This window comes from Phaseolus vulgaris, chromosome 8 (assembly GCF_051622355.1).
Source record: "Phaseolus vulgaris cultivar YP4 chromosome 8, ASM5162235v1, whole genome shotgun sequence".
Classification (NCBI taxonomy): domain Eukaryota; kingdom Viridiplantae; phylum Streptophyta; class Magnoliopsida; order Fabales; family Fabaceae; genus Phaseolus; species Phaseolus vulgaris.
The window spans coordinates 715,883-741,584 of NC_143505.1; the positions used below are offsets into that span (position 1 = coordinate 715,883).

At 30.5% G+C, this 25,702-nt stretch overlaps 3 protein-coding genes and 1 long non-coding RNA gene across 8 annotated transcripts; 2 read left to right on the forward strand and 2 right to left on the reverse strand.

Annotated features, from left to right (window-relative positions):
- Positions 1-305: 305 nt before the first annotated feature.
- On the reverse strand, positions 306-1,496 carry LOC137826500 (uncharacterized). Of its 2 annotated transcripts, none has more exons than XM_068632477.2 (2): positions 1,415-1,496; positions 306-758 (listed from the first exon to the last, which is right to left on the reverse strand). In XM_068632477.2, exon 2 carries the CDS (start codon positions 747-749, stop codon positions 468-470), a length of 282 nt encoding a protein of 93 aa, XP_068488578.1. In that variant the 5' UTR covers positions 750-758; positions 1,415-1,496; the 3' UTR covers positions 306-467. The 2 variants fall into 2 exon arrangements, with proteins under 2 accessions (XP_068488578.1, XP_068488579.1); XM_068632478.2 differs by lacking the exon at positions 1,415-1,496 and adding an exon at positions 1,260-1,398.
- A 423-nt stretch (positions 1,497-1,919) lies between these two features.
- Positions 1,920-5,404, forward strand: LOC137827295 (alpha/beta-Hydrolases superfamily protein). Of its 4 annotated transcripts, none has more exons than XR_016514690.1 (8): positions 1,920-2,390; positions 2,573-2,617; positions 3,042-3,171; positions 3,753-3,816; positions 3,918-3,966; positions 4,042-4,198; positions 4,797-4,935; positions 5,103-5,404. XR_016514690.1 is itself a non-coding variant. In XM_068633583.2 (8 exons), the coding sequence occupies exons 1-8, from the start codon at positions 2,067-2,069 to the stop codon at positions 5,247-5,249; spliced, it is 996 nt and encodes a 331-aa protein (XP_068489684.1). In that variant the 5' UTR covers positions 1,920-2,066; the 3' UTR covers positions 5,250-5,404. The 4 variants fall into 4 exon arrangements, 2 of the variants coding, with proteins under 2 accessions (XP_068489684.1, XP_068489685.1); XR_016514691.1 differs by having other exon boundaries at positions 3,756-3,816; XM_068633583.2 differs by having other exon boundaries at positions 4,042-4,139.
- A 409-nt stretch (positions 5,405-5,813) lies between these two features.
- LOC137827294 (mannose-6-phosphate isomerase 1) lies at positions 5,814-10,236 on the reverse strand. The gene is made up of 5 exons (XM_068633582.2): positions 9,436-10,236; positions 9,166-9,333; positions 7,389-7,601; positions 6,770-7,036; positions 5,814-6,382 (listed from the first exon to the last, which is right to left on the reverse strand). Exons 1-5 carry the CDS (start codon positions 9,724-9,726, stop codon positions 6,065-6,067), a joined length of 1,257 nt encoding a protein of 418 aa, XP_068489683.1. The 5' UTR covers positions 9,727-10,236; the 3' UTR covers positions 5,814-6,064.
- A 12,287-nt stretch (positions 10,237-22,523) lies between these two features.
- Positions 22,524-23,639, forward strand: LOC137826063 (uncharacterized). Its single transcript, XR_011083398.1, has 2 exons — positions 22,524-22,792; positions 23,331-23,639. It is a non-coding gene; the product is annotated as an uncharacterized LOC137826063 (long non-coding RNA).
- The last annotated feature ends 2,063 nt before the right edge of the window (positions 23,640-25,702 follow it).

Below are 25,702 nucleotides of genomic sequence, written 5' to 3' on the forward strand. Positions count from 1 at the left end.
TTCTCCAGAGATGAGCATCATGACTTCTGAAATAAAAATATCATCATAAGTCCCTTTTTTAAGGTCAAATTTGTTATGTTTATGACATTTGATAAACAGAAACATCGTGAAGGTTTAGCATCTGTATCTATCTGGAATTCTTAGATAATAATAATACATACATACATACATACATATATATTTTGTTAATCCTTTCTTTCACATTACTTTATGTGTGTAGATAATACATCTCCCAGGTCGTTAGTTAAAACCGTTTAAGGTTGCAAAAAGAACCGTACAGACAGAAAAGAATAACTGAAAACATATGAACAGTGAAACACAATTTTACTTGCATAAAGCTAAAAGTCGGTACGTGTTTTAGTCTGTTTCCAAAAACTGCTTCGTAAGTATTCAACAAAATGACTAAGTGTTAAAGCATACATTACATACAACAAATGATTCAGATCGATCAAACCATACGACAAAAGCTAAGTCAACTTGGTTTTCTTGGATTTAGCTTGAGGCTTCTCAGGAATATCATCAGCATCAATATCATCATCGTCTGAAGAAACTTCTAATGACTCATCTGGTACATCATGAGGAACATTATGCTTTGTAATGAAATCCTTCAATATTGTCATGCTTTCCTCTTTCAGTGAAACCAATTGCTCTGATAAAGAACCTTTTTTTGGCTCAACAGAATATGATTCTGAGCCAAGACGAAATGTAGCCTTTATGTGGGACTTAGCATCACAAGATTGTGTCTCCATCTATGTCTTCTGAACAATCAAAGAATAAAAAAGAGGGTTAGAAACTGATACAGATCATAGACAACAGAACTACAAAGTAAACAAGAATAACAAACTGGATAATGGAAGGTTTATATGAATGTATAAATATTGCAAGCATTTCAGTTGAGGAAAAGTATTACATGACTATAAATTTGGGTTTTGCATTTGGATTTGTTCTGAAACACAAGAATAAGAAAACAAAATATGAAGCCCAAAATAATTTGAAGAAAGGGAAATTCCAAGGATGAGGTTCCGAATCCACAATCATGTTGTCACACTAGGCATAAGCTGGGGAATTAAAGTCCAAGGAACCATTTACGTATTAAATAGAACCCCAAAAGACAACTTCAGCTCAACCTACGTCTATAAGCATACAAAGTTCAAGATTCAGCAGAAATCCGAATATCAAAACTAACAGAGACCAGAATGAGTATAATAACCCAACACAGACATTTCGTCAAACAGTATATCTTCAAATAAAAATAACACCTTGCAAGTTTTCACATACAGAACCAAGCAGAGTGAGAGATTTAGCTGAATGAATAGAAGATGGTGAAGTAAACAATATTAAGATTCAAACAAAAGAAAGACTCAATTATAAAGAAAATTGAGAAAATATGAAACAAAAGCAAAAGGGATTTTACCTTCACCAGAGCTTTGGTGGCTGCTCAGTGGAATAACAACCCTTTTTGTGGTGTTCAATTTAATTTTGGACCAAACCTTGTGTCTGGGCCCACTTCAATTGAAATCGGCCCTGAGTTATATGATATCATGGATCAGCCAAATTCTCTTTGTACCTTATAATTTTTTTTCCTGCACCCCTACTCCCAAAAATACCAAAACTATTATCATACCTTATTGACATTTTTTTTAACTTTAAAATGTGTAAGATACTTTCCGGATTAAAGAATCTTAATCTTATATTTGCAATTTTTTATTATTTTAGATTTCATAATTTGGAATGAAAAATTTGTAATTCGAATTGCACAACTCAAAATCCAAATTTTTTATTCCCTATACTCTGTAAATTTTGTATTTATTATAATGTAAAGTTTTTCAAAGAAAAAACCAAACGAAATAACAATTATTTAAAATGTCTTTTAGTTTTTATTTTCAAATTAATAATTTAATGCTTTATTTATTTCCTTTGTGTATTTTGTTGAGTTAAAAACATTGAACAAGCGAGAAGCTGAAGCAGAAAACCGAGAGTAAGAGCTTGGTGTTGCAGTTGCTGTGGAGTGACCCTTATCTTGTTGGCACCAAAGACCGAAGCTTTGAAGAAAAAGAAGAGTGGCAATGGCTGTTTGTGTTTCTGGGTCGCATACAATTTTCATGAACCGTTCCAATTTGAAGACTGTTGCGGTTCTGAGCAGAGAGAAGAAGATGGGTGTACAATATGATCTGAAGCAAGGGCAGAGTCGTAACTTCCACGAGCTCCCCTCTGGTCTAAGCATGGAGGTGATTGTGCAAAAGGGTGCAGAAATCAACAAGAATGTTGAATACCCTCCTTTGGTTTTTGTTCATGGAAGTTATCATGCTGCTTGGTGTTGGGCTGAACACTGGTTGCCCTTCTTTTCGTCTTCTGGCTACGATTGCTATGCTGTTAGCTTGCTAGGACAGGTACATTCTCAAAAGGGTAACTGACATTTCAAAAAAATTACCAAAATTTAGTGAAGTATGTTATCTATGTTGGTAGTTTCAGTGTCAAGACATTGAGTTTTTTTAGCTGTAATGGTATTTTTATATACATGCACTTTCAAATATGTTATCTTTTGGTGGTGATTTGATTTCTCATTGGATAGGGTGAAAGTGATGCACCTGCCGATTCCGTTGCTGGTACACTTCAGGTGTGTACCTCTTTCTTTTCTAGTGGAGATTTGTTAATAGGATAAACCACCAATTTAGACTCTTAAATATTACTTTGTCTCATAAGTAGTTTTTAACGTAATCCAACTATTTAAGTAATTTTCAAAGTATTGAATATCTATCAATTTAGTCCTTAAGTTGATGAATTTAGCTAAAGTACAATAATTCATGTGAAGGATTTTCTTAATACTTAGAAAACTACTTAACATGGTTGCTTATTTTGTACTACTGGGGCTACTTAATTAGTTCTTTTATGAGAAAGAATAATACTTTTCCGATGAAATTGATGGCTTAAACTCTTTATCTATTAACCTTCAAATTTTGTTTGATAATTTGGGCAGATTTCATAATAGATTATGATCATATACTCTTATAGTTTCCTGTTTGTACCATGTTTTGCAGTAGACACACGCAAGAGATGTTGCAGATTTTATCTGTCGAAATATAAGATCTCCCCCTGTGTTGGTTGGACATTCATTTGGAGGACTTATTATTCAATATTATATTTCCAATTTAGGAAATGACAATCTCAAAGGTGCTTTCTCACCCTGGCTTATTTGTTAACTTGTTGAAAATGGTTAAATTAGGTGATTCTGAATTTAGGCTGGTACTTTAATTGTTTAGAATTATTTGCACCTGATGAGAACACTGTAGTGATTTTTTCCAAATAAACATGTTCAATATTTTAGGATTCTATTCTAGATGGATAGTTTTAAAAGAGTAAATTTTTTATAAAAAAAAGTGTGATAAAATAGGATTTATTTACTATCCTCTAACCAAACAATTGCATTAGATTGGATCAGACTTAAATTTTGAATCAAACTAATAGATTGGGATTGGGTGAGATGATTTTGTCTGTCAAAATCCATTTCAATCTGTGAATTAACACTCCTAAGGGTAGCTATACATGTGTAGTTGAAGGAGAATGCAACTTGTACAATGTGTACTGGGCTGCAGGTGTGTGGATTAGATGCCTGTTATGGTATCATTTGGTCTGTCTTCCCTCCCCTCCCTGCATATATATGCGTGTGTGTATCAAAACTCTCTATTCTCTTCTGATAGTTTTTTGTTTTTGGTTCATTATGCTAATTTATTTGGCCTTGATTCTGCAAATAGAAGATTTGTTCCCAAAGCTTAAAGGAGCTGGCCTTGTTTGCTCTGTACCTCCTTCTGGTAATAGGTAACTAAACTCTCAATTATGTTATTGATATTATTTAAGAGAGAAAGATGAACCTTTTAACTGTGACTGCACTGGTTGATATTTCTTCCTTAATTTATTAGTGGGATAGTCTGGCGATATATCTTAACCAAGCCAATTACTGCCTTCAAGGTATTTGAACTTAATTTTCTGAAGAATGTTATTTTTCCAGTGTTTATCTTCTGATATGCATACACCACCTGGCAGGTGACTCGCAGCTTGGCAGCAAAAGCTTTTCAGACCTCTCTTCCCCTTTGTAAGGAGACATTTTTCTCAGCCACTATGGAGGATCATGTTGTTAAAAGGTTTGATTTCCTGGAATCATTCCTCCATGAGCATTTCCATTGCAATTTCAAGTGGAAAGGTGATGCTTAGTGATATATCCATGGCTTGTTACTACTTACGAGATTGTGGTAATGATTTAATGAACAACATGTTCTGTCATGTACCAAAACATTGGTAGTTCTGACCCGAGCTTATTAACAGGGCAGAGGCAGGAGATAAAGCAAGGAATTTCTTCTAAAAAATATGCTTAACATACCTTGGCAAATTGGCTATGATTTTGATGTTTAGGCATGTGCTTGTTGTTATTAAGATCTAGTCAGCAACTCAACACTAGCTTGCCACAAAGTGAAATTTTTATTCCACACTTCAACCACAAACTTAGTTCTAAATTTATTTATTTTTTCTTTTTTATTCATGGCATTTAGGCATATATGCTTTCTGAGTGATGCGTTAATAATAATGTGCTTGTGCTTGAACCAGTTTCATGCATTTTAATAATAATAGTTACTTCAACTCATGATCAACATATTGCGGAATGCATTCCTGTTAATAATATTTAACAGAGTGAGAGATATGGCACCAAAATGGTGATTTTCAACAATGTGACCGTGATACCCTCAATTATTTTTGTTGGTTTTAAAGTCCCGAAGCCATTTTGCCGTGTTCTAATATTTCAGATATCAAGAGCTAATGAAAGTAAGTTCGAGGATGCCGATGTTTGATTTGAGAAAGCTGAATGCATCTCTTCCAGTTCCTTCTGTGCCAAACTGCCCTTTTGAAGTTCTTGTGTTGGGTGCAAAGGATGACTTCATTGTGGTAATTTTTTGTCTAAAAGTTAATTCAAGTAACTACGTGCTTCTTCCTCCTCCAATGATACTGTCTAATTCATTGAAATATCATTGCCAGTTATCTTCTCTACCAATAATTCTGCAACATTAATTTAACTTTGTCAGTTAATGCTTTTTTCGTTGGTTATATCATAGGATGCAGAGGGACTTAGAGAAACAGCAAAGTTTTATGGTGTGTCACCAGTATGCGTTGAAGCAGTTGCTCATGACATGATGTTGGATGTTGCGTGGGAGAGAGGTGCTGAAGTTATTCTTTTGTGGCTGAATGGTCTGGAGAAGTAAGAAACAAGAGATAGTAAAGGAAACCATCTACTTCATTTTTCTCATTTTGCTCGGAGCATGCAAATATTTGTCTTCCTCCAAAGAATTAGAAATGATGTAATAATGTTGAAGGTGTTCTAATCTCCAATCTATAAATATTTGCACTTTTATGAGCTTCCTCACTTGTTTTTTTTTTATAATGATATATTGATAACCTCAATATTTTATACAACTGTATTATAATTATCAATACTATTATTTTAATATTTGTTCATATCATTTAATTACAAATTTACTTCTTATTATATATATTTATTTCTAAACTTATCATATCAAGAGTTGTATACAACTTCAAGAATTGTCAAACTATCATTTTTCTTTTTAGTATAGACTCTCTCACTAACTTGCCATCGAATTGAAATGCAAATGGAGCACATCATATCATAGTCCTTCAGATGGCTGTGGTGAAAATATTTCAGACACCATTAACCCTTTCTTTATTGTGAGTTGTCTTAATTGTAAAAAAAAATCCAAATATGCAAAGATATTCTATTATAAGAAAGCATATTCAAAGCAGTAATACAAAAAAAAAAAATACTTGTAGGCACTTCGTTTATTGATATAAAATGATAAAATAGGAATACATCATTGGAAAGGAAGCTTTTAACAAGCATTATTATGAACAACAAACGAATGACAATGGACAACCCACTTCTCTATAATGAACTTTTCTCCCTAAGACTCAATTGAGATTTTTTTTACTCTTGCATGTACACTAAACTGTTTCTATTCCACGCAGCACATAATTGCATTATTTCACCCCCTTGTGCTGAAGGTTAAGAAGCCTGAAAAACTTTGCTATTTACCGCTGTTCTGTACAGATGCAACTCGGATGCGCTAGTAACACTAATCTCAGTGTTAGCGGCTGCAAAAAGAACATTACCTTCGGTCACTACGTGCCCTTCGGGTGATCCTGTGTTCATATTTCCTTCCCCAACAGTCACCAAAAATATGGAAGGACCTGGAACTGCTGGAAACACTACTGTTTCCCCTTGAGGAAGAATACAACGATCAATCTCAAATTCCTCAAATGGTGGGGTGTATTTATTTACATATGGATTAAGAGAAACTCCATGCAAGATCTCAGGAGAACCCTGTAAGAAAATAGAGAAAAAATGGCCTCAAACATAGAATCTAGTGTATTCATGCCACCTACCGAGTGATCATTTCAAACCAACATCTTCCCTCAAAATGTGTTTCAGTCTTCAACTATATATGCATGACTACTTGTATGCATGCTCATGTTGAGTCTATACTTCACAGACAATAATCAACCAAGCAATCCATGTGGCACGGTGAAGACCAAGGATAAAAAGAAACATAAAAGTAACCAATATAGATCAATCCATAGCCAGGATGAGATTCAAAGAAGAAGAAAAATGAGAAGTGCCTAAGCTAAGTGAAAGGGAACAGTAAATTACTTCAAGTAAACTGAATATCTGAATGAAAAGATCTAGCAACAGCCCTGATGCATCATTTACCTGTTTGTAAGTGAGCATAGAACAAAGGGTCTGGACATCTCGGAGTTTGGGAGTTAGGCCAGCTCGCACAACATTGTCAGAAGTTGCCATGCATTCAACGCACTCCCCAGATAAGTATGCGTGTGGTTCGTTTGCCCCCAGGAACAAAGCTTCACCGGGATTGAGTTTTACAAGGTTGAGAAAGAAGGCTGCTATGACACCAACATCAGATGGGTATTGCCCTTCCAACCGCAGCACCAGCTGCTCTTTATCTGTCAACTGCCTCACCTGACAGAAAAACATAGTAATATGGTATCAACTATGTTGGCACAATAATTCAACAAAAGAAAGAAAAGAAAATAATTATTGGATTGATGATGTAACAAGAAGGTGAAGTCTTGTGAATAGAAAAGCTACAACAGTATCCTCTATCTAGTACATAACAGAGAGGATCAGAAATAGAGACAACATGTGGTTGCAGAATAAGTAGTTTCTATTGTATTCATTACTTTTGACCATGAGATTATATGATCGTTAGAACAGACTTAAATTGCAATATTTCCTGACACGTAAAAACCAGAAGGATAGATAAGCGCATATGCTAAACTCTTAAATCAAATAGCGCATGTATCGAACAAACCTCGTTCTCCTTAAGCAGACGAGTTTTCAATCTGTTTACTGCATCAGTTACTCTCTCTTTACTAGCTGACATGAGATCGGTGAACACTGCCTTCAAAACAGATTTCACCTTCTCTTCACCATCATGATCATTAGTTTGTAAGACCAGGTTTGTATTTGTAGCACCAATTAGTTCCACAATTTCAGGAATAGAATGAAGCACACCCTTGAGCTCCTAAACAGAAACAGGCAGATTGCTCATTTGCTAAAAAATTCATCAAAGCAAACAAGTAAATAATGTCCTGGCATATCGCACATGTTCTAACCCCTATAAAGACAGAACATAAGAGAATAAGTTTAAAGAAAAACTAGGGGAAAAAAAATCACTGATCTACAAGAACCACTCAAGGAATTTTTTCCCCATAATTATTGACATGATTAAAAATACAGAATCTCATTCGTGTCAAACTACAAAAAAATATTCCTCGGTTGAGATTTTTGGTTTTCTAGTACAATTTGGTAATTCTCAAACTACAAAAAATATTCAAGTTAGATGTTTGGTTTTCAAGTATAACTTGGTAATTGCATCCATCTTGCATGATCAAACAAATAGACTTTCTAAGGCTTGAGTTATGCAATTTACAAAAATGCTGAATTCATTTTCCACCTTAAAGAATTACACATGGCAGCAGCGGTTGGTGAACTCAAAAGTTAACAAGTGAATACTCATCACATAACTCGTGTAAAGCAAAAGAAAATAACAACAAAACTGCCAGATCCCCCACACCAAACCCAATCCCGTGGAAACCTTAAATTAAAGTAACATAGTTGCGGTTTGGCAGTTTCACAGTAACAGATCTATAATAAAACGAAAATCAAACTTCCACTATCTGTCCTATACCTATCACTTTCATACTTTATTCATTCAAACGGTCATCATTTGATTTTTTTTACATGTTGCTCTCTATTAATTGTTTGGTTTGGTTGGCTATCACAGGTTGCATTGCATCAGAAAGAAGCCTGTGAAGAGGTGGAAACGTAATTGACATAATAACGAAAGTAAGGTTAGCAGAAAAAGGAACATTCAGTCACATCACAGGGATTGTACCTAACAGATGGGCAGTTCTTATCCAATCACCCAAAGTCCATGAACACTGTATATTTTAACTTTTAAAAAAAGTGGCTTTTAACACATCAAACTCTAAACGAACGCATTAAAAAATTCTACTGTTTTTACAATCAATAACAATATTAAGGACAGAAAATCCATGCAGACCCTATCCAGTTTTCTGCAATATAATATAAGGCTCAGATCAAACTCAAAACATCCATTTAGAATTGGAAAACACAGCACTGACATAAAAAAAAGTATTTTTTTAACGGTCCATTAAAAATCAAACCAGATATTCTAATAAAATTCATACCAAGAACTAAAATATGATAAAAAAAAGTAATTTATTCATTTAGTTTTCTCTGGGGACCTCTGCAAGAGCCAAAATTAGCTCATATCTGTGTCAGAATTTAACTTTTCTTATGCAAAAACAAAAACTTAAAAGAGTAATGCTATATTCTCCTGCTAACCCTCGTGTAAATTTTTCAACTACTTGATAAAGAGAATACTAAATGAAAAAGTAAACAATATGTTGAAAATATAAAATTTATCATTCAAAGGAACTAGAGTGGTGGAACGGTGGGGGGTTGAAGAGGAAGATTTAGAGTCATTGAACTTACAATTACAGAGAATAAATGAACAACTTAACCTAGTAATAATAATAACAATCAAAAGAAAGGAGTGGTACCTTGAGAGTGATGAATCCACAAAGAGCCTCAAAATTAGTTATTGCAAGAGCCATCTCCGGTTTGTGATTCCCATCTTTATACAAATCAGGGTGCAACTTATGCAGAATTCTAGCCAACTCCTTATCAGGGTGAGCCTGAATAGACAAAGCCTTCCCCACAGACAGCACCTAACAAACGTAAAACGCTGAAAAGATTCAATCTTGCGCCAAAACAGAAACACCCACTTGCACACCAGTCACAATTACGAAGGAGGGATCGGTGAGACATACCTTGAACAAGAAAGGGAGATCAGCACCCCATTTGAGAAGAACCTGTTCCCCGAGCACATCTGGGTTGTCGGAAATCCAGGACTTGAGCGAGACCCCATTGGAGGCCAAGAACGAGGGACTTGAATCGTGGGTACCTATCCAAAGCTCGGCGTAAGGGTCCTCCGCGCGGAATCGGGAGCCGGAATTGAGAGCGTGGAGTCTGGCAACCTCGGAGACGCGACCAGGGAGACCCCAATCGTAGTTTTTGACGGAGCAATGGAGTCTCTGAAGATGACAGGGAGAGTCCTCCATTGCTGTGAAGATGGTGAAGAGAGTTTCAGAGAAGAGAAGAGAATGGGAATTGAGATTGAGGCAGAGGCAGAGGCATTGCTGGTATTTGAAGCGTGAGAGTTAGAGAGAAGATGGCGCAAGCGGAGGAAAGGGAAGGTGTGGGGTGTGTCCTTTTCTGATGCAAATTTTGCACTTTCTTTTGTATCAAGTGTTGTTCTCTCTGATCTTATCTTCTTCTTCCTCTTCTTCTTGTTGAGTCGGTTTCTGTTTACCTTTTGTTACTCTCTTTCTTGCTTTCTCAGATGCCTCAAAAGAACAAGAAATTTCACACACCACGACAATTTATGATCCTTCTTCTTATTCCTTCCAATTCTGTAACAAAGCTTCTTCTGTCAAAACTCTAATTCACTTCCACTTTTCCTTTACCCTTCTCTTTGTAAAAGAAACAGTGGAAGTGAATGTCAAAATCAACAACTCAAAAACAAGTTTAAAATATCAAATTGTTTAATACCAAAGAATCACCTCAAAATAGAATCAAAGTTAGAATCGTGTGATGGAGAATAATAATAATAACATAAAAGTGTTTTTTTTTATATTATTTTATTAAAGATAATAAATTATCATCTATTGATATTGTATTTAATATATTGTTATTATTTATTACTATGACTGTTTTTTTTTATTATTACTGCTATTCATTTGTTGTTAACATGGAAAAATCATATTGAATGTACGTGTTTTGTAGAAGACAAATTTATACAAACTTTAATTGTTTTTAGAAATCATAATTTTTTGGTATGAGACAATTAAATTTCTCTAGTGACAAAACAAACATAAATAAACAAAAATGAAAAGACACATACTCATTAGTTGACTTTAATTATATGTAAGAGATGTTACTGACAAAAGGAAAACTGTTTCTTTACACCACCTAAAATAATTAATATATAATTCACACCTCTTTATAATAATATAATAATATTTTTAATTAAAAAATAAAATGAAAATGATTAAAAAATTAATTTATTATTATGTAAGGTATATAATTTTACTGTGTTGATGGTGTTAATATATCATCCTAACAAAAAGCTTAAAATTAAAAAAATTATTATTTTGAAATGAAGAAGTAATATTGTTATTATTATTATTATTACAATTAATAGATTTCGAATGAAAATATATAGATCATCTTCTCTTTTTATGCTAATTTTTTTTCCTATTTTTTTAGTCTTTATTATTCATTAACACTTATTATCCATTAACACTGTTATCTCGTATATCTAACACTCATAACTCCCAACATCCTTAATTCTAACAATGAGATCTACCATTATCCCCTAGTTACGAGATTGATCATTGATCCCACAGTGACTAAATAATTATTTTTAAAATTATTATTTATTATATTTATGTTTATTATTATTATAATATTAAATTATATTATGAAAGGGATAAGTCATAATCATATTTTATATATATATATATATATATATGAGTTTTGAGATGTAAATAATTTAAGGGAATGAGTGTCATTTTATTTTTACTGTGAAAATAAATAATTATGGGCTTAAATAATTTCATACACAGATTTAAGATTAAACTATAAACCAATGCTTATGAAATAATATTCTCTTAACAATATCAGGCTGTGTTGGTAGGTACATGAGATCTCTACCAATCATGCACAAATATTATCAAATATGTTTAAATATAAATGCAATTTTTAAAACTGAACTAAGAATCACATGTGTGAGAAAAACAAATCCAGCATGGCTAAATATATACAAATTTTAGCATTCTTATATATCTATATACAAATCTTAAAATTGAAGATAAACTTTCTACTTGGTAAAGAATAAATTAATTTTAATTAAGGCGTGTTATGATATGATTAATTTCTTGAATCACGAGAAATACCTTATAATATACAGAAAATGGAAATATAATATGTTTGAAATAAATAAATAAAAAGGTAATATAAGAAATAAAGAAAAAGAAGTTATATTTTTTAATATTTATATCAGAAAGAATTTTTGTGGTGGTGTGTGAAGTTTCGTAGGTGAAAGAAAGGTGCACATTTTTTACGAGGAAGCAAGCGAAGCAGTAGCAAGAAACACGACGTACACGTGTCGATGACAAATTAAAAATGACAAAACGAACCTCAGGTACAAGAGAAACGACGACGTTGGGTGGGTCGGTGCAGTGTGTTTGTAACGTAACAGAAATACCTATCACCATCGAGTGGGTCCCACGAATCGATTGCACTCCAGAACCGGTCTTTACTCTCGCCGACAAAACCAGCCCATCTTCCATTCACAAAACAATGTTTCTTAAACTTTCTCATTTTATTTTTTTACTGTTATTAAAATAAACTTAAATATTGTTAATTAATTTACAAAAATTTATGAAAAATATTATAGTAGTAGTTGGAGAATCGAAAAAGAAACAAATATTTTATAATATATGATATTGAACTAGTTGGAACCAAGAGAACTATTACCTTTTTTTCTCGATTGGTCGGTCGACTTTTTTCTCCTACTTTTCAAATGTATTCTTTTTACATATCTCACCTCTCTACTCCTCGTCTCTGTGATCTCTGGATTTGAATGTTACCTGCAAAAAAAATACTTTGTCGCTCAAGTAAGACTTCAACACTCAGTATACGCTGCAATTAGTATTAGATGATGACGTACCTGATTTTTTGAATCTGCGTTTATTTATATAATTATCATGGGTCCTTTATTAATGAACCTAATTAAAGGTTTAATCGAAACCCTAAATCCTAAACTCCAAATAAAACTTCGACACTCGGTATACGGTGCAATTAGTATTAGATGATGACATACTTGGTTTGTTGAATTTGCGTTTATTTATATAATTATCGTGGGTCATTTGTTAGTGAGCCTGATTAAAGATTTAATCTATGATTAAGAATGTACTACTTAATGTTTGGTCTTTGATTAGAATTGTAAATCTTCTGCTTAGTGTAATGGTCTCAATTGATTTTTTTTTTACAGTTGTTGGACTTCGAATCTGTTGTAACATCCAATCAATATAATATATAAATAAACACAAATTTTATAAGATTAAATTAATTTAAAATTTATTTTCTTAATAGTTGTTATTACTTACACATAAGAGAACATGAATTAGAGAAATGGATTGAAGAGCTACTCATAAATAACTCAGAGATGAAAGTGATGTGGGTGGAGGGCAAAAAAGTTTTGTGCAGTGCTCATGTGGACCAAATAAGAGCATGGAATACATGTTAGAATTCATCTCAATAGAATAATTCTATAATGTTTTTGTGGAGAGGATAAAATATTCTCTATGGAAAAAAAAATAAACTCGTAAAACAAATAACAATTTTAAGCCAAATTGCTATAATTTCATGCAAAGAATAAAAAAAATACTAAAATACATCTAGATAGCAATAAGTGGTACATGATTCAGTCATTTAAAGTAAGGTATGAAGTTTAAATCTAGTGAAAAAAAAAAGATTGAAACTAATTATTAGTGGTCAATTAGGTTCTTAATGAAGCTTCGTTATTGACAAAGAAATAAAAAGTTGTCATAATTAAGGAAATAAAACATATATTTACATAGATGAAAAAGGTTCACCCAGATAAAACAAATAAAACAAATAAACAAATAAACAAGGATCAAAGAAATGATCATGTATTTGTTTTTCACACTAATTAATAAACACACAATGTTGATATTTTTATTAAATTTATTTTTTATTGATAAAAAAAACTAATAATCAAAATATAATCTTATTCCTAAAGCCTCTTTGACTATTTGCATTTTGAGTAGCTTTATGTAAAACCATAATGCAAGGAGTATGAAATTGTGACATAATCAATTTGAAATACTATAATAAAAACCCTAATTTTGAAGTTTAAGTCAAGGAAAACAAAATGATTTTTTCTAATTCTACACTGTAAACAATTAGCTACAAACAAAATTCTTAACAATGTTAACACCAATTTAACAAAAATGACATAGTTGAGTCACTTTTATAATATAAGGAGTTCCATTGACTTTTTGAAGAGACACTATGACCAAATATAACATTTTTAATATAATTGCAGAATAAAAAAGTATAACTAAACCATAATATTATATAAAAAATGTTTTCTCATTTCTTTTGATAAAATAATCTTTTGTTTACTTATTTATTTATTGTTGGGTATTAGTAAAAACTTTCACTTTACACTTTAATAAATTAATATTTTTTTAAAATTTTAAAATATCATTATATTATTATAAATAATGTTAGATATATTTTTTTTTTATTATGGTGTCAAGAAAACTTTTCTCTTTATTATTTTCCGTTCTGCATCAGAGAGGGTTGACAACATTCATCTTAGAACTTGGGAAATTGAAAATTAAAACTTTACATAGTTGAAAAGCAGTTTAAAGATTTGAATGAAAGTCATTCACAACTACTTTACAATTTAAAATATTTATTTGAACACGTCAAATTACTACATATTTAAATTAGGGCACGATTGTCTAACTAATGGGTCGGTCACTATATATATATATATATATATATATATATATATATATATATATATCACCCTTTAATAATATTTTTTAAGAAAAACTCTTTATAAATTAAAATATTTATATATATTTTTTAGAGAAATTAAATATAAATATTTAAAATCTATACCATGCTCTGTCAGACTCTTAAAAACAAAAATTTATTATAAGTGGGTAGGGATAATAATAACAAGATGAGGTGTAGTGATAACGATATATCAATATTGTAAATGGCTGTTAAATATATATATATATATATATATATATATATATATATATATATATATTACACGTGGTTGTTAAAAAAAAAGGAAGCATTCTATGTCATTCCTTTTTTAAACAAAAACAAAACAGTGAACGATTATTCCAATTTGACTATATATGTGATAAACAAACATTGTAAGTTACAAAATTTTGATAGGTCATAAAGTTATCGAAAGAACCTAAGATATACTCTTGAAATACTCAGCACCAAACATATGTTTTTAAATATATCTAAAAATAAATTATTTTGATCATAATATTTCTGTAAGTTATATTCATAAAAAATATAAAATCATAATTTGATGCAAACATCCTTCTCACTTTTCTTTGACTCTTTCTTCCTACGTACCTTCTCCTTCTCCCGAGACCCGAACTAAATGTGAAAATACTATTTTATCATTTTTTGTGTCACTTACATACATAATCTGGAAGATGTTTTTGGATTTGAAAGTGTTTTTTAGATTTATAAAATTTGGAACTCTTTTTTGGATTTTGAAATAAGCCTATGGATTATGTAACCCGAAGGCTAATCACACATGAAAAAAAAGGCTTCCAGATTACATATTCCGGAAGCTAATCGCAAAAGGTTTCTGAATTACATAATCCGAAATTTAATTATGGATCTAGAAAAAGACTTATGGATTATATAATCCAGAATATTAAAAAAATGTATTTTTTGAATACAAGAACTTATGGGGTTGACACAAGAAGGTATAGAGGTGCAGGAAGAAACAACCATTTTCTTTGGGTGGATAGATATATGGACTTTGAATGAGGAGAACTCCACTAAGTTGTGGGCTAATATATTGGATTGGACTCTAGTTGTTTTATATTGGGCTTTGGTAGTAACAAAGCATAAGCAATTTCTTCCTCCACCTCCATAAATCTTTAACTTCCAAACATATCCTTCTACAAAAAGTGTAGGATTTGTTTTTTCTCATTTCCAAATTGTATAATTTATTATATATTCTAAATTCTAAAATTTTTAATACAAAATTGTATTCCAAAATTTAGAATGTATTTTTTGGGTTTGAAAATATATCCCAAACTCTAACGAATTCTAGAGTTTGGAATGTATCTTTTAACTCAAAAAATACATTCCGAACTCTAGAAGTTGGTTTGTATTTCAAATTTTATAATTTAAAATTTATTTTTGAATTCAAAAAATACATTTCAATCTCTAAAATTTAGAATATAAAAATTATAAAAATAAAATTGTTATTTTGTTTTCTATATGGAGGTGCAGGAAGAAATTTTCTAAACAATATAGGGCTGGTTGAGGCTTGGTAGTTGGTTTGAGTGTTAGGTTTGATGAATTCAATTATAACTTCCACAAACATCTTTTGCATAGTTTGTCTAACAAATTAAAGTAAAAATACCAATTTGTCACTTCTACATGAGCATTAAAAAATAACAATGTTTTTAAACTTTGTTATCGATGTTGATTAATTGATGCATGACATGAATATTATTATTATTGTTAATTATAATATTACTATTCATATTTTTTTATTAACCATAACAATAATAATAATAAATTTAATAATATTAATAAAATTATTGGAAGGGAATAAATATAAATTTATTGGACCGTCTACCACACACAAATGCTAGACGATAACAGAAGAAATCGCAAATATCGGACAAAAAATAAACCAAAAAATAAACAAAAATCATACAAAGAAAGTTATGTGGTTCAAACATCAACATAAATTCATTAACAAAGTACATTATATTACAACACAAACTCTAAGTTTTAAGTTAAATTGTCAAAGATTGTATAACTAACTTCTGAAAGGACTTTTGCTAAAATTGTACAAAGTTATATGCATTTGAATTGAGTTAGGAGTAAAAATGACATTAAAAGTCAAACTCATGTACCAGATGATTTGTTCATAAACTCTGATAAAGATAAACGGTCTTATACTATCAAACACTCTAATTCTCATACAATCTATATCTTTAAACACTTTATAAACCTTTTGAAAATAGATTTTTTCTAAACCAAATCTTCACACGAATTATAAATCTAAATAAGAGAAAAAACAATCTAAAAAAGATAAAAGAGAATAGTGAAAGAGAGATAATCACTTGAACTTCATTAAAGTCAAGTAGACAAACCGTACTATAATCTTTGCACGAAATGGAATGGAACTACTGTTTCAGTGGCATATTGTGATTACTTTTTTGATTGGTTTTGACTTTTTTTTGGTGGGATGAGTTTGTTCTGTGTATAATATTCCTTTTCTGCATAAAGCAACTCTTTAATCTACACTTTATAAATTCGTGGAAAGCTAGCATTTGTGCATAAACCAATTGAATCACCAAATTGCAAATTATTGGTAATTATACAGTCAAATAATACACCTTTTTTCAGCTATTCATTGTCAACTGCAGATAAGAATAACTCATGCAGAAGATATCATATTGCCACTTTGGTAACATCATGTTAGAAGCAAACAACCACAATCTTTGCATTGGTGGAATTGGGCTGAACTTTTATTCTTAAAAGTAAATTCTTAGCCATTCATAATTATTATTCGTGGCGAATCAGAACCATAAACAGTGAAATTACTGGTTTATTTTCATGAACACTCTCTCTATATAGGATCTACATTGAATTCCCTTATTCAACAATAAAAACAATATTTAGATGCAACAATAATTATAAACAATGTTATCACTTTCTTGTTTTTTTTTTATCGGTAAATAAAAAAAATAATCACTTTAAAGGTGATTCAACCCTTAATCATGATATAACACGACAATATTCACCGCACTCCTTTCAACCTAAACCTTACAATACTAAAAAACAAACAACCTAACCTGATAAAGAAATCTTACAAAGTCTCGCTTAATCGAAAACTTACAAATCAGAGAATCAAAACACCACTCAAATTAAATAAAACGAGTAGAAACAGATTTAGTTGTTATCTAAAACCAAACTTTTAATTAGATCAAGATAAACATTTTTAAATAATCAATCACTCTATCTTCTGTACTTTCAAATTTCACTAAAAATTAGACTCAAAACACTACTCCAATCAACACTTTCTTGCCTTACAACTCTCTCACTCAAGAATGAGAACTCATACCCACTAGATTCCTCAAACTCAATGAGAAGCGAGAGTAATTACACAGTACAATACTAATATGCAACTTGTATAATAACTAATAGTACTGTATATCATTTTTTTCAATATTTAAAATTAGTTTAAATTGAAGAAAACTTTAAAATTTTGGAGATTATAGAATAATAATATAAATAGTTAAAACGATAATGTTTATAGCAAAAAGTTTACATTTTAAACTTGAGGAAACCAGATTCGTTTTTTTAAAACGTGGTGTCTTAAAGAATGATAGGAATCAATATAAATTAGAGCATCCTGCAGTATTTGGCTCTTGGCTTCCTTGGAAGTTGAAACGTAGCCAAGATGCTCCAATATTTGATCCTACAACAGGAAAATAAATTGACATCTGTTGACAATCCACTACAGAATCAATAAAAAACTAACTTGTTTGTATATTAAAGAAAGGGAGTTACTCTTTATCTTTAGATTAAAAGAATTAGGATAAGAAGTCTACTACCTCCAAGTTACTTTTTTTTTTTCTTACTCTAACTGATTTCTTAATTATTTGGTTTGTATGAGGTTGGTTAAGTGATGTATTTTAGTCGGGTAATACTAAAGTTGATTTTGTGAGGGTTGACATGATCTGTATAAGGGTTTGATCATTCCTAAAGTGATTCATATTTAATTTATTATTTATTAGTGATAAAAAAAATACAGTTTACTCCGTCCTTCCGGTTTACTTAAATCCAAATAAGACTATAAAATGTCATTTAGTCAATATTAAGTCAGTTTATCTGCAAAATAAAACACGAGTAAAACATAATTGCATCCTTTTTGAGTTCTATGAGCGAGCTTATAACAACGAGTATCCAACCAAAAGATATAAATAACAGAGACAACAAACAACAAACATCACACGTAATTTTTCAACTCTCACACCTGATTCTACTCAGACTAACTTGAACGTCAAAGTATCTTTGCAGGTTCCTCCAATCATTCGGTAGAAGTGGAAAGATTGAAAGGCGAAAAGACGGCTGAACCCTAAAGATCAAAAGCAGAAGATAAAAAAGTCACTATAGGAGGAATATGGAATTGGAAGAACAAAAAGTAAATATTTGAAATAACTTAATATGGGTTTGAAAATCCCTTTTGCATGTAGTGATACTGGTTTGTTATTTTGTCTTCAATTATGTGGATGCATGGCTTGTCACTGTGTTCTATCTACCAAATGTTCCATTGTTAAATCATTGCATGAAACGGATCATCTGTAAAGTTAATTGGTGGCATTCTGTAATTATCATCAATCAGTTTTGACTTGTGTGTGTTAGTATAATATTCCTTTTATCTTTAAAGTCATTCTTTAATATATTCTCCACGAGTTGTGAACACTAAATCAGACTAGCTTCTACACAAACCAAATCAAATAATCAACATGCAGATGAATTTTGATTTAAAGGATCAGGTATATTTGATTCTACAACTACTGCATGGAGATAAGAACAAATCATGAAAATGATGGTATATTTCCCTTTTGGTAACATTCTATTATATTAGAAGTAAACAAGCACTGTATATCTCCACCTTAGTGGAATTTAGTTGAGCTGTCATCTTAAACTATGAAGGTTCTTGAGAAATTAAAGTCCACTATTCTCTATCTAAAAAGTAACCATATCTTAAATTTGGCGAATCAAACCAGAGCAAAGAGAGTAAGAGAATTTTCTTTGGGATGCATTTTCATCATGTGTCTTTATCTATAAATATGGACTACACAGGTAGTCATTGTGATTAAGGTATATGGTGTGTGTTGACTGAGAAATAAATTAAGCAGTTTCTTAGGTCTATGCATGCAGCTTTCAATTCAGAATGATTTTTGTTGACCTCAAAGGCTTCCACTACTGCATCTTTCTGTCGGTTTAATATCCTGAAACAAGTAGTAGTGGAGGCTTGAAAGGTCATCAAAGGCATCTGCTCATGTTTTATTGTGCTCACAAACATCCACAATAGCCAAATTTTTATAATGTTTTGTTGCAGATTTATTGTAGTTCCTGTACAACTTCATTATTGCAGATAAATATAAGCTCCACAGTGAGTTCCAGTTCTTAAAATTACACTTTTTTTTTCGAACTGGGGTTGGAAACAATTTGAACTACTTATCGGTTGGTCTGCACCTCACTCCCTCTTCTCGACTGAACTCTCACACTCACTCTTCCACTCTTCCTCCTCGCTAGCTCCGGACACGGATGATACCTTCAAAAGGTACTCCAACGCTCAAGTCAGACTTCAGTACTCGACACTTAGTATTTAGGATATAATGATTGCGTACCTGATAATTTAAGATCTGTGGTAATTTATATAATTATTGTGGGTCCGCTGTAGTTAATGGATCTAATAAAAAGAGATTAACAAAAGTTGTTTATCACTAATCAATTTGGTTATTGGTTATGTCGGTCGGTCTAGACCGGATACCAAGTCAAGGTCTCGGTCGTGTTGACCTTACCATTACAATTATCAGTTTTGAAGTATGTTGCTTTTTTATACTTGGAGTAGAAGACAACAATACAACATTCTAAAATCTCAAGCTTTTATATAAAAGTGAGGTACTAATCCTCATTAGATATGGTAATATCACACGCTCATATTGAGATTGATACCTTAAATCTGTATTATGCATAAAAGTGATTTCAAAATAACATTCATAGCACAAAAGAAAGAGTAGAAAAACATGCTTGTTTGGAAGAGTGTTTTCTCTCGTGAAATGCAGGGCAGGGAAAATTTTACTGGATTGTGACATCAAACCAAGGCAGTTCTGCACAGTAAGGAAGCACATTCAATCTGATGTTGTAAGAGGATAACAAAAACAAAGAATAGGGATGAAAAGCAAAGATGGGAGGAGAGATTTGATAAAAGTTAAAAGCATAATTAAAAAAATAAAGGTTATCATAAAGTTTAAAAACAACAGATAAAAAAAAATTTAAAATGATGTCTGAGTAATCCTTAAGTTTGTAACCCTATGGTTAATTACATTTTACAATCCCGATCTACGTCGGTCCTCTTTTTCAGTTGGTGTTGGAACCTTTGAATTGTATGCGTTTGGTTGCCTGATGTATTTTGGGTTGTTAGTATGGACAATGTATTTGTTTATTGGTTTGGTGGTTACTGACAGATGTTGGACTTTGTATGTATAAGGGTTGATCCACCCCTAAAGTGACTCACATTTATATATTCTTGTTATTACTGATAAAAAAAAATTACACTGTACAATATTAATATGCAAAACTTGTATAATAACTAATCGTACTGTATATCATTTTCTTCAATATTTAAAATTAGTTTATATTGATAGACGTTATTGTCAAATTAAAATGATTCCATTCAACGTAAACCATCTAACCAATGTTATATTGTTTAACACTAGAGAGATGATATTATAATTGTACCTAGATGATCTGATGTAATTTTCAACGAATCCAATAGTGAAATCACTGAATGAGTGTTCAAAATCTATCTACAAACAAGAAAAGTTAATAATAACAATAAAGATCCAAGGAAATTTGAGATGGTTGTGCACAAAAATATAGAAGAGATTATAAAACAGTAGAAGAAAGCAGGTTGATTCACAGTTGAATTGTTCATCAGTTGATAAATATATCATTCATCCAATTATCTAAACAATTGAATTGACCAAACATTTATAGCCAAAAAGACAATCGAATCTTATCAATGAAACATGCGTTCACTAATTTATTCAGTACCTTCCTTGTCTTCATGTGTCTACTCATAAAATTTTAAATATTTTATCTTTTAAGACATAAGTTCAATAAATTTTTCAGAAAATTAAATAAGAGCTTAATTATAGACAAAATTGAATTATTATAACATATGTTCAAAAAACAATTCACAAAGCAAAGCACAAAACTTTAATTATTGAAATTACAAGATAATCAACTAAAAGTTTATTTAATTTTTTTATCAGAAATGTAAATGATTGAGGCTGCTCATTTTGTCTTTTGTAAAGGTTTGAACATTCGTTTTATATCCATTTTATTTAATTTATATTTTGTTGATTAAAAAAAACTTATAAAAAAAAATACCATTTTCATCTCATATACAATTCTTAAAGAAAACTATGGATAAACTCTCATAAAGAACATTGTTGAAACCTCATAAACATCATAACCGGACCTCTAGTCAAATTGATTTATGTGCAACTTCCATAGATGATGTCGTTAATGTCCTCTAAATTATCAAATAATTTATTATTTTATCAAAATAGTGTTTACAAATCATGGATGGAGTTTGAAAAGAATTAATTATACTTAGAAAATAGTGATACAAGTGTCGTGTATACAGATAAAATAACCATTTAACCTGATATTTATAAATTTATAATGTAATAAATAACAATAGCTAAGATTATACTTGAAAACATAAAACCATTTTTTTATAATTAAACCTATAAAAAAGGTAGAAGTAATTTTTACCTATCAAGTGTTGTTGGTAAGAGAAATTATGATTAGTTTAAATATATCATTTTAGATTGATGAAGATGAGAAGTGATGGAAACAATTAATCCTGGTGGTGCACAAGATAATTGGGAAGTTGTGGACACAATTATCTCTGATATAGTTTATAGATTCCATCTTTTCTAGATTCTTTGTTCCCAACCTTGTCAACATGCTAGAACTTAATTCCACGAATCAAACAATCATGCACATGAAGAACCTCACAATATTCAGTATATATGTGTACAATTTTTTCCTTCTTTTTGGGTTTAACAAAGAACCTTATCTGGAAAATTGGAAATTCTTTTATGGTAGTGTTAGACATGGGATTGGATCCATATTATTATTCTGTTGGTTTTTTAAAATTATCATGAGGCAAAGGGAGAAAGTGTGAGTGGCTATATAAGGGCACTAAACCCTATAAGTTTTCATCAACGAAGTGTATTGTGGAGAAAGTGTCTTTGGAAACCCTCGAAGGCTTCCGCTACTCTTTCTTTCAAATCGATTCAAATTGAAGAAAGATGGAGTAGCGGTCGTCTGACAGGGGATCTCAAGCCTCTATTCTTTCTATTCATTTCCACACAACAAACCTTTCTATGCTTTCTTCATATTTTCCATGCATGCATCTCCTCCCTCTATTCAAAAACTCAACTCATTACAGTATCCCGACCCGTATATTTATGGATGCTTCGATAATAGGTAGTCTAATAAGGTCAATAAATTTATTGGCAGACTCTAAATGACTCTGATACGTAGTATGAAATAGACTTTAAAGTTGAACTTCATTTTACAAATTCATCTACTTATATATTATGAAATGGGTTTAAGGTTTAGGGTTTATGTGTGCTCATAAAAAAAACTATGAAATGTGTTTAATGTTCTTATTTGTAGTCAATGTAGGATCTCCAACCATTACTGATATCTGTTGATATTATACTCTACCATAAATTAACTTCTTTGAGACACTGACTTCTTTTGGTTCCATGAAAGTAGTGATTGTGTGCTCGTCATTCCTATTATGATTGGTGTCTTGAGTCTCTGGTTTCTATGAAGTCTGTCAAAAACTATTAGGAAGTAGTTGATGAGTAGAGGGAGAGACTTTTATGGTTTGATTGTAATTGTTTATCTTATTATTGTCGATATATGTTGGAGAGAATGAGTCTTTCGATCGGGATCGGATTTTATAAGAATTGAGGTATTCTTGAAATATTTCTTATTTATTATTTTTTTTTTACAGATAAAAGAAAAGTGTGTGGTGACCATCTGATTCACCTTGACAAGAGAGATAATGGCAATGGCAACACAACAGGTCATCGTCCACACCTGCATTTGGTTGATAACACATTGAAGTTGTGCGATCTGTGTGCATGGAACTCACCAAACCTTTCTCCTGCCATCTTTTCTCTTTACAATTATTGTTTCTTCATTTTGTTTCTGTGAAGACTAGTTAGGTTATCATATTCACTGTAATATCGGTTTTTCTTCTTCTCTATTTGGATACATGATATCTTTAAAATATACAATAAACTCTTCTTTACTATCTTAAGTATAATCTTCATAATTTAAACAATCACTAAAATTAACATCTCTATTAAACATAGGTATATAAACTTAATGCATATAATTTATAACCAAAATCAACATACCACCATAAATACATGACTTAAAGAATTAAATTCCATATATAATCCATCCATTCAATCAAATATATCATATATAACCTATATTTATACATATAAACATCATATTTTTTGGCTCTCTCTATATATATAAACATCATATACATCGACATTCAAATAATTTACAATTTATATAACAGAAAAGAGAATTCATTCGCTAAAAGTGAATTTAATTAAAAAAATTATCATAATTATTTTTAGGTTTGGAATAAATCTTAACTCCATAGTTGATTTTCACTTACCGAAAATCAATTATGTACATCTATTAGTTTTGCAAAATTCTCTAGACTTTGCTCCAAAATAAAAACTCAACCCTTCCATATTTATTAACAGGTTTAGAAGGTATAAAAGAACATATATTACACAAATAACATACAATATCTAATATAATCTAATTTGACCATTCTAATAAAATATTCAAGAACAAATTTCAAAAGTAATATATTCCCTTATTTCAAATTCACCTTGATTTGATACAATTAAATCTAATTTTTCTATCAAAATTAAACCTCGAAATTGAATTTTACTCTACTCCTACATATAAATATATCAATTTATTCTCCAAAGGACAATATAATGTTCAAATTTCTGTTTTGAACCTAACATTTACATACCAACTCACCTATATTTATAAATTCTTAATTTAATTAAATCTTGAGTTCAACCTAAATTTATAAGATATTATATTTTATTAATTATTCACTTCATAAAAAGATTCAAGTGAATCACATTATAAAGACAAATTTCCTTATATGAAAGTTCCTTTTAATTGCTTCAAGCAATGGCTAAAAAAGATTAAGAATTCTTTATAATTCTAGCAATCTAATTCAATGTAACCAAACAATGTAAATTTATTCGAGGAAATAACTTTTTCAGATTAACTAATCTCAAACATTAGTAGGACTAAGAGATTTTTATAACAAAAATATTCTTATACAAGAATAAAATATGATGGAGGGAAAATTATCTTTGATATGTTAGCTACTGCATTATAGAATCTAATTTTAAAAGAGACAAGAATTGAAGTAAAAAAGATAAAAAGGTTGAGAGAGAAAACGTTAAAAAGAAGAAAGAAGAATCAACAAGAAAAAAATAAAAAGGAAAATAAAAGAAAAAGAAAGAGCAAGTGGGCTTGGCCCAAAGATTTTACACAATTGGTCCTTCATAGGTCGCCTAGGATTCTAGGAGTCATACTTTCAACAAGATACTTAGTGGAGTTATTTATTGTTCATATATTATAATATTTAATAACCAAATACTAACTTATATTAAGAAATACACTTTTAAAATTTATTTATAATTTGTTATCTTTCAAAGACCAACTTGTCACCAATATCTCTCTTAACTCATTTTTAATTTTATTTTATAACTCAAACATACTTTATAATTCAAATAGAATTAAAATTGATTTATAATTTTAATATCTATAATTTTAATTTGATGGGTTGAATGAAGTGTTTCATCAACACCGCTTTAAATTCACTTATACTTTTTTATAACTCAAATATTAGTTATGACTATTATATAATTTTTATTAAAATACAAATTAAAATTGAATTATAAATTATGAAATAGTTTCTATATTTTTTTTAAGTTTATCATATTAAAAAACGAACTTTGAGTTTAACTCAATCTTATCACATCGTGACTTATAAGATGAGATTTGCATCCATTTATATACTACACAATGTTTTTATTTTTAATCGATGTAGAATCTCATCATTCTTATGTCGAGACTATCAATTTATGTGTGAGACTATATAATGGATAATTTGACAACAAATGACGTGATAAGTCCAACAAACTCTCGTTATTATGATAGATTCTAAATAACTCTGATACATGTTAAGAAGTAAACTTTAAACCTAACTCAATATTATAAAATCAACTTATAAATTAAGGCTTTCAGACGTATCCTGTGAAATGTTAT

Excerpts from the sequence above, each read along its gene's own strand:
- LOC137827294 (XM_068633582.2), bottom strand. The coding sequence starts at position 9,726 with ATGGAGGACTCTCCCTGTCATCTTCAGAGACTCCATTGCTCCGTCAAA. Across the intron at positions 7,602-9,165 it reads GTGGATTCATCACTCTCAAG|GAGCTCAAGGGTGTGCTTCA; the intron begins GTACCACTCCTT and ends GTTTCTGTTTAG. Across the intron at positions 7,037-7,388 it reads GTCTGCTTAAGGAGAACGAG|GTGAGGCAGTTGACAGATAA; the intron begins GTTTGTTCGATA and ends TTTTTCTGTCAG.
- LOC137827295 (XM_068633583.2), top strand. The coding sequence starts at position 2,067 with ATGGCTGTTTGTGTTTCTGGGTCGCATACAATTTTCATGAACCGTTCC. Across the intron at positions 4,140-4,796 it reads GAGGATCATGTTGTTAAAAG|ATATCAAGAGCTAATGAAAG; the intron begins GTTTGATTTCCT and ends CTAATATTTCAG. Across the intron at positions 4,936-5,102 it reads CAAAGGATGACTTCATTGTG|GATGCAGAGGGACTTAGAGA; the intron begins GTAATTTTTTGT and ends GTTATATCATAG.
- LOC137826500 (XM_068632477.2), bottom strand. The coding sequence starts at position 749 with ATGGAGACACAATCTTGTGATGCTAAGTCCCACATAAAGGCTACATTT.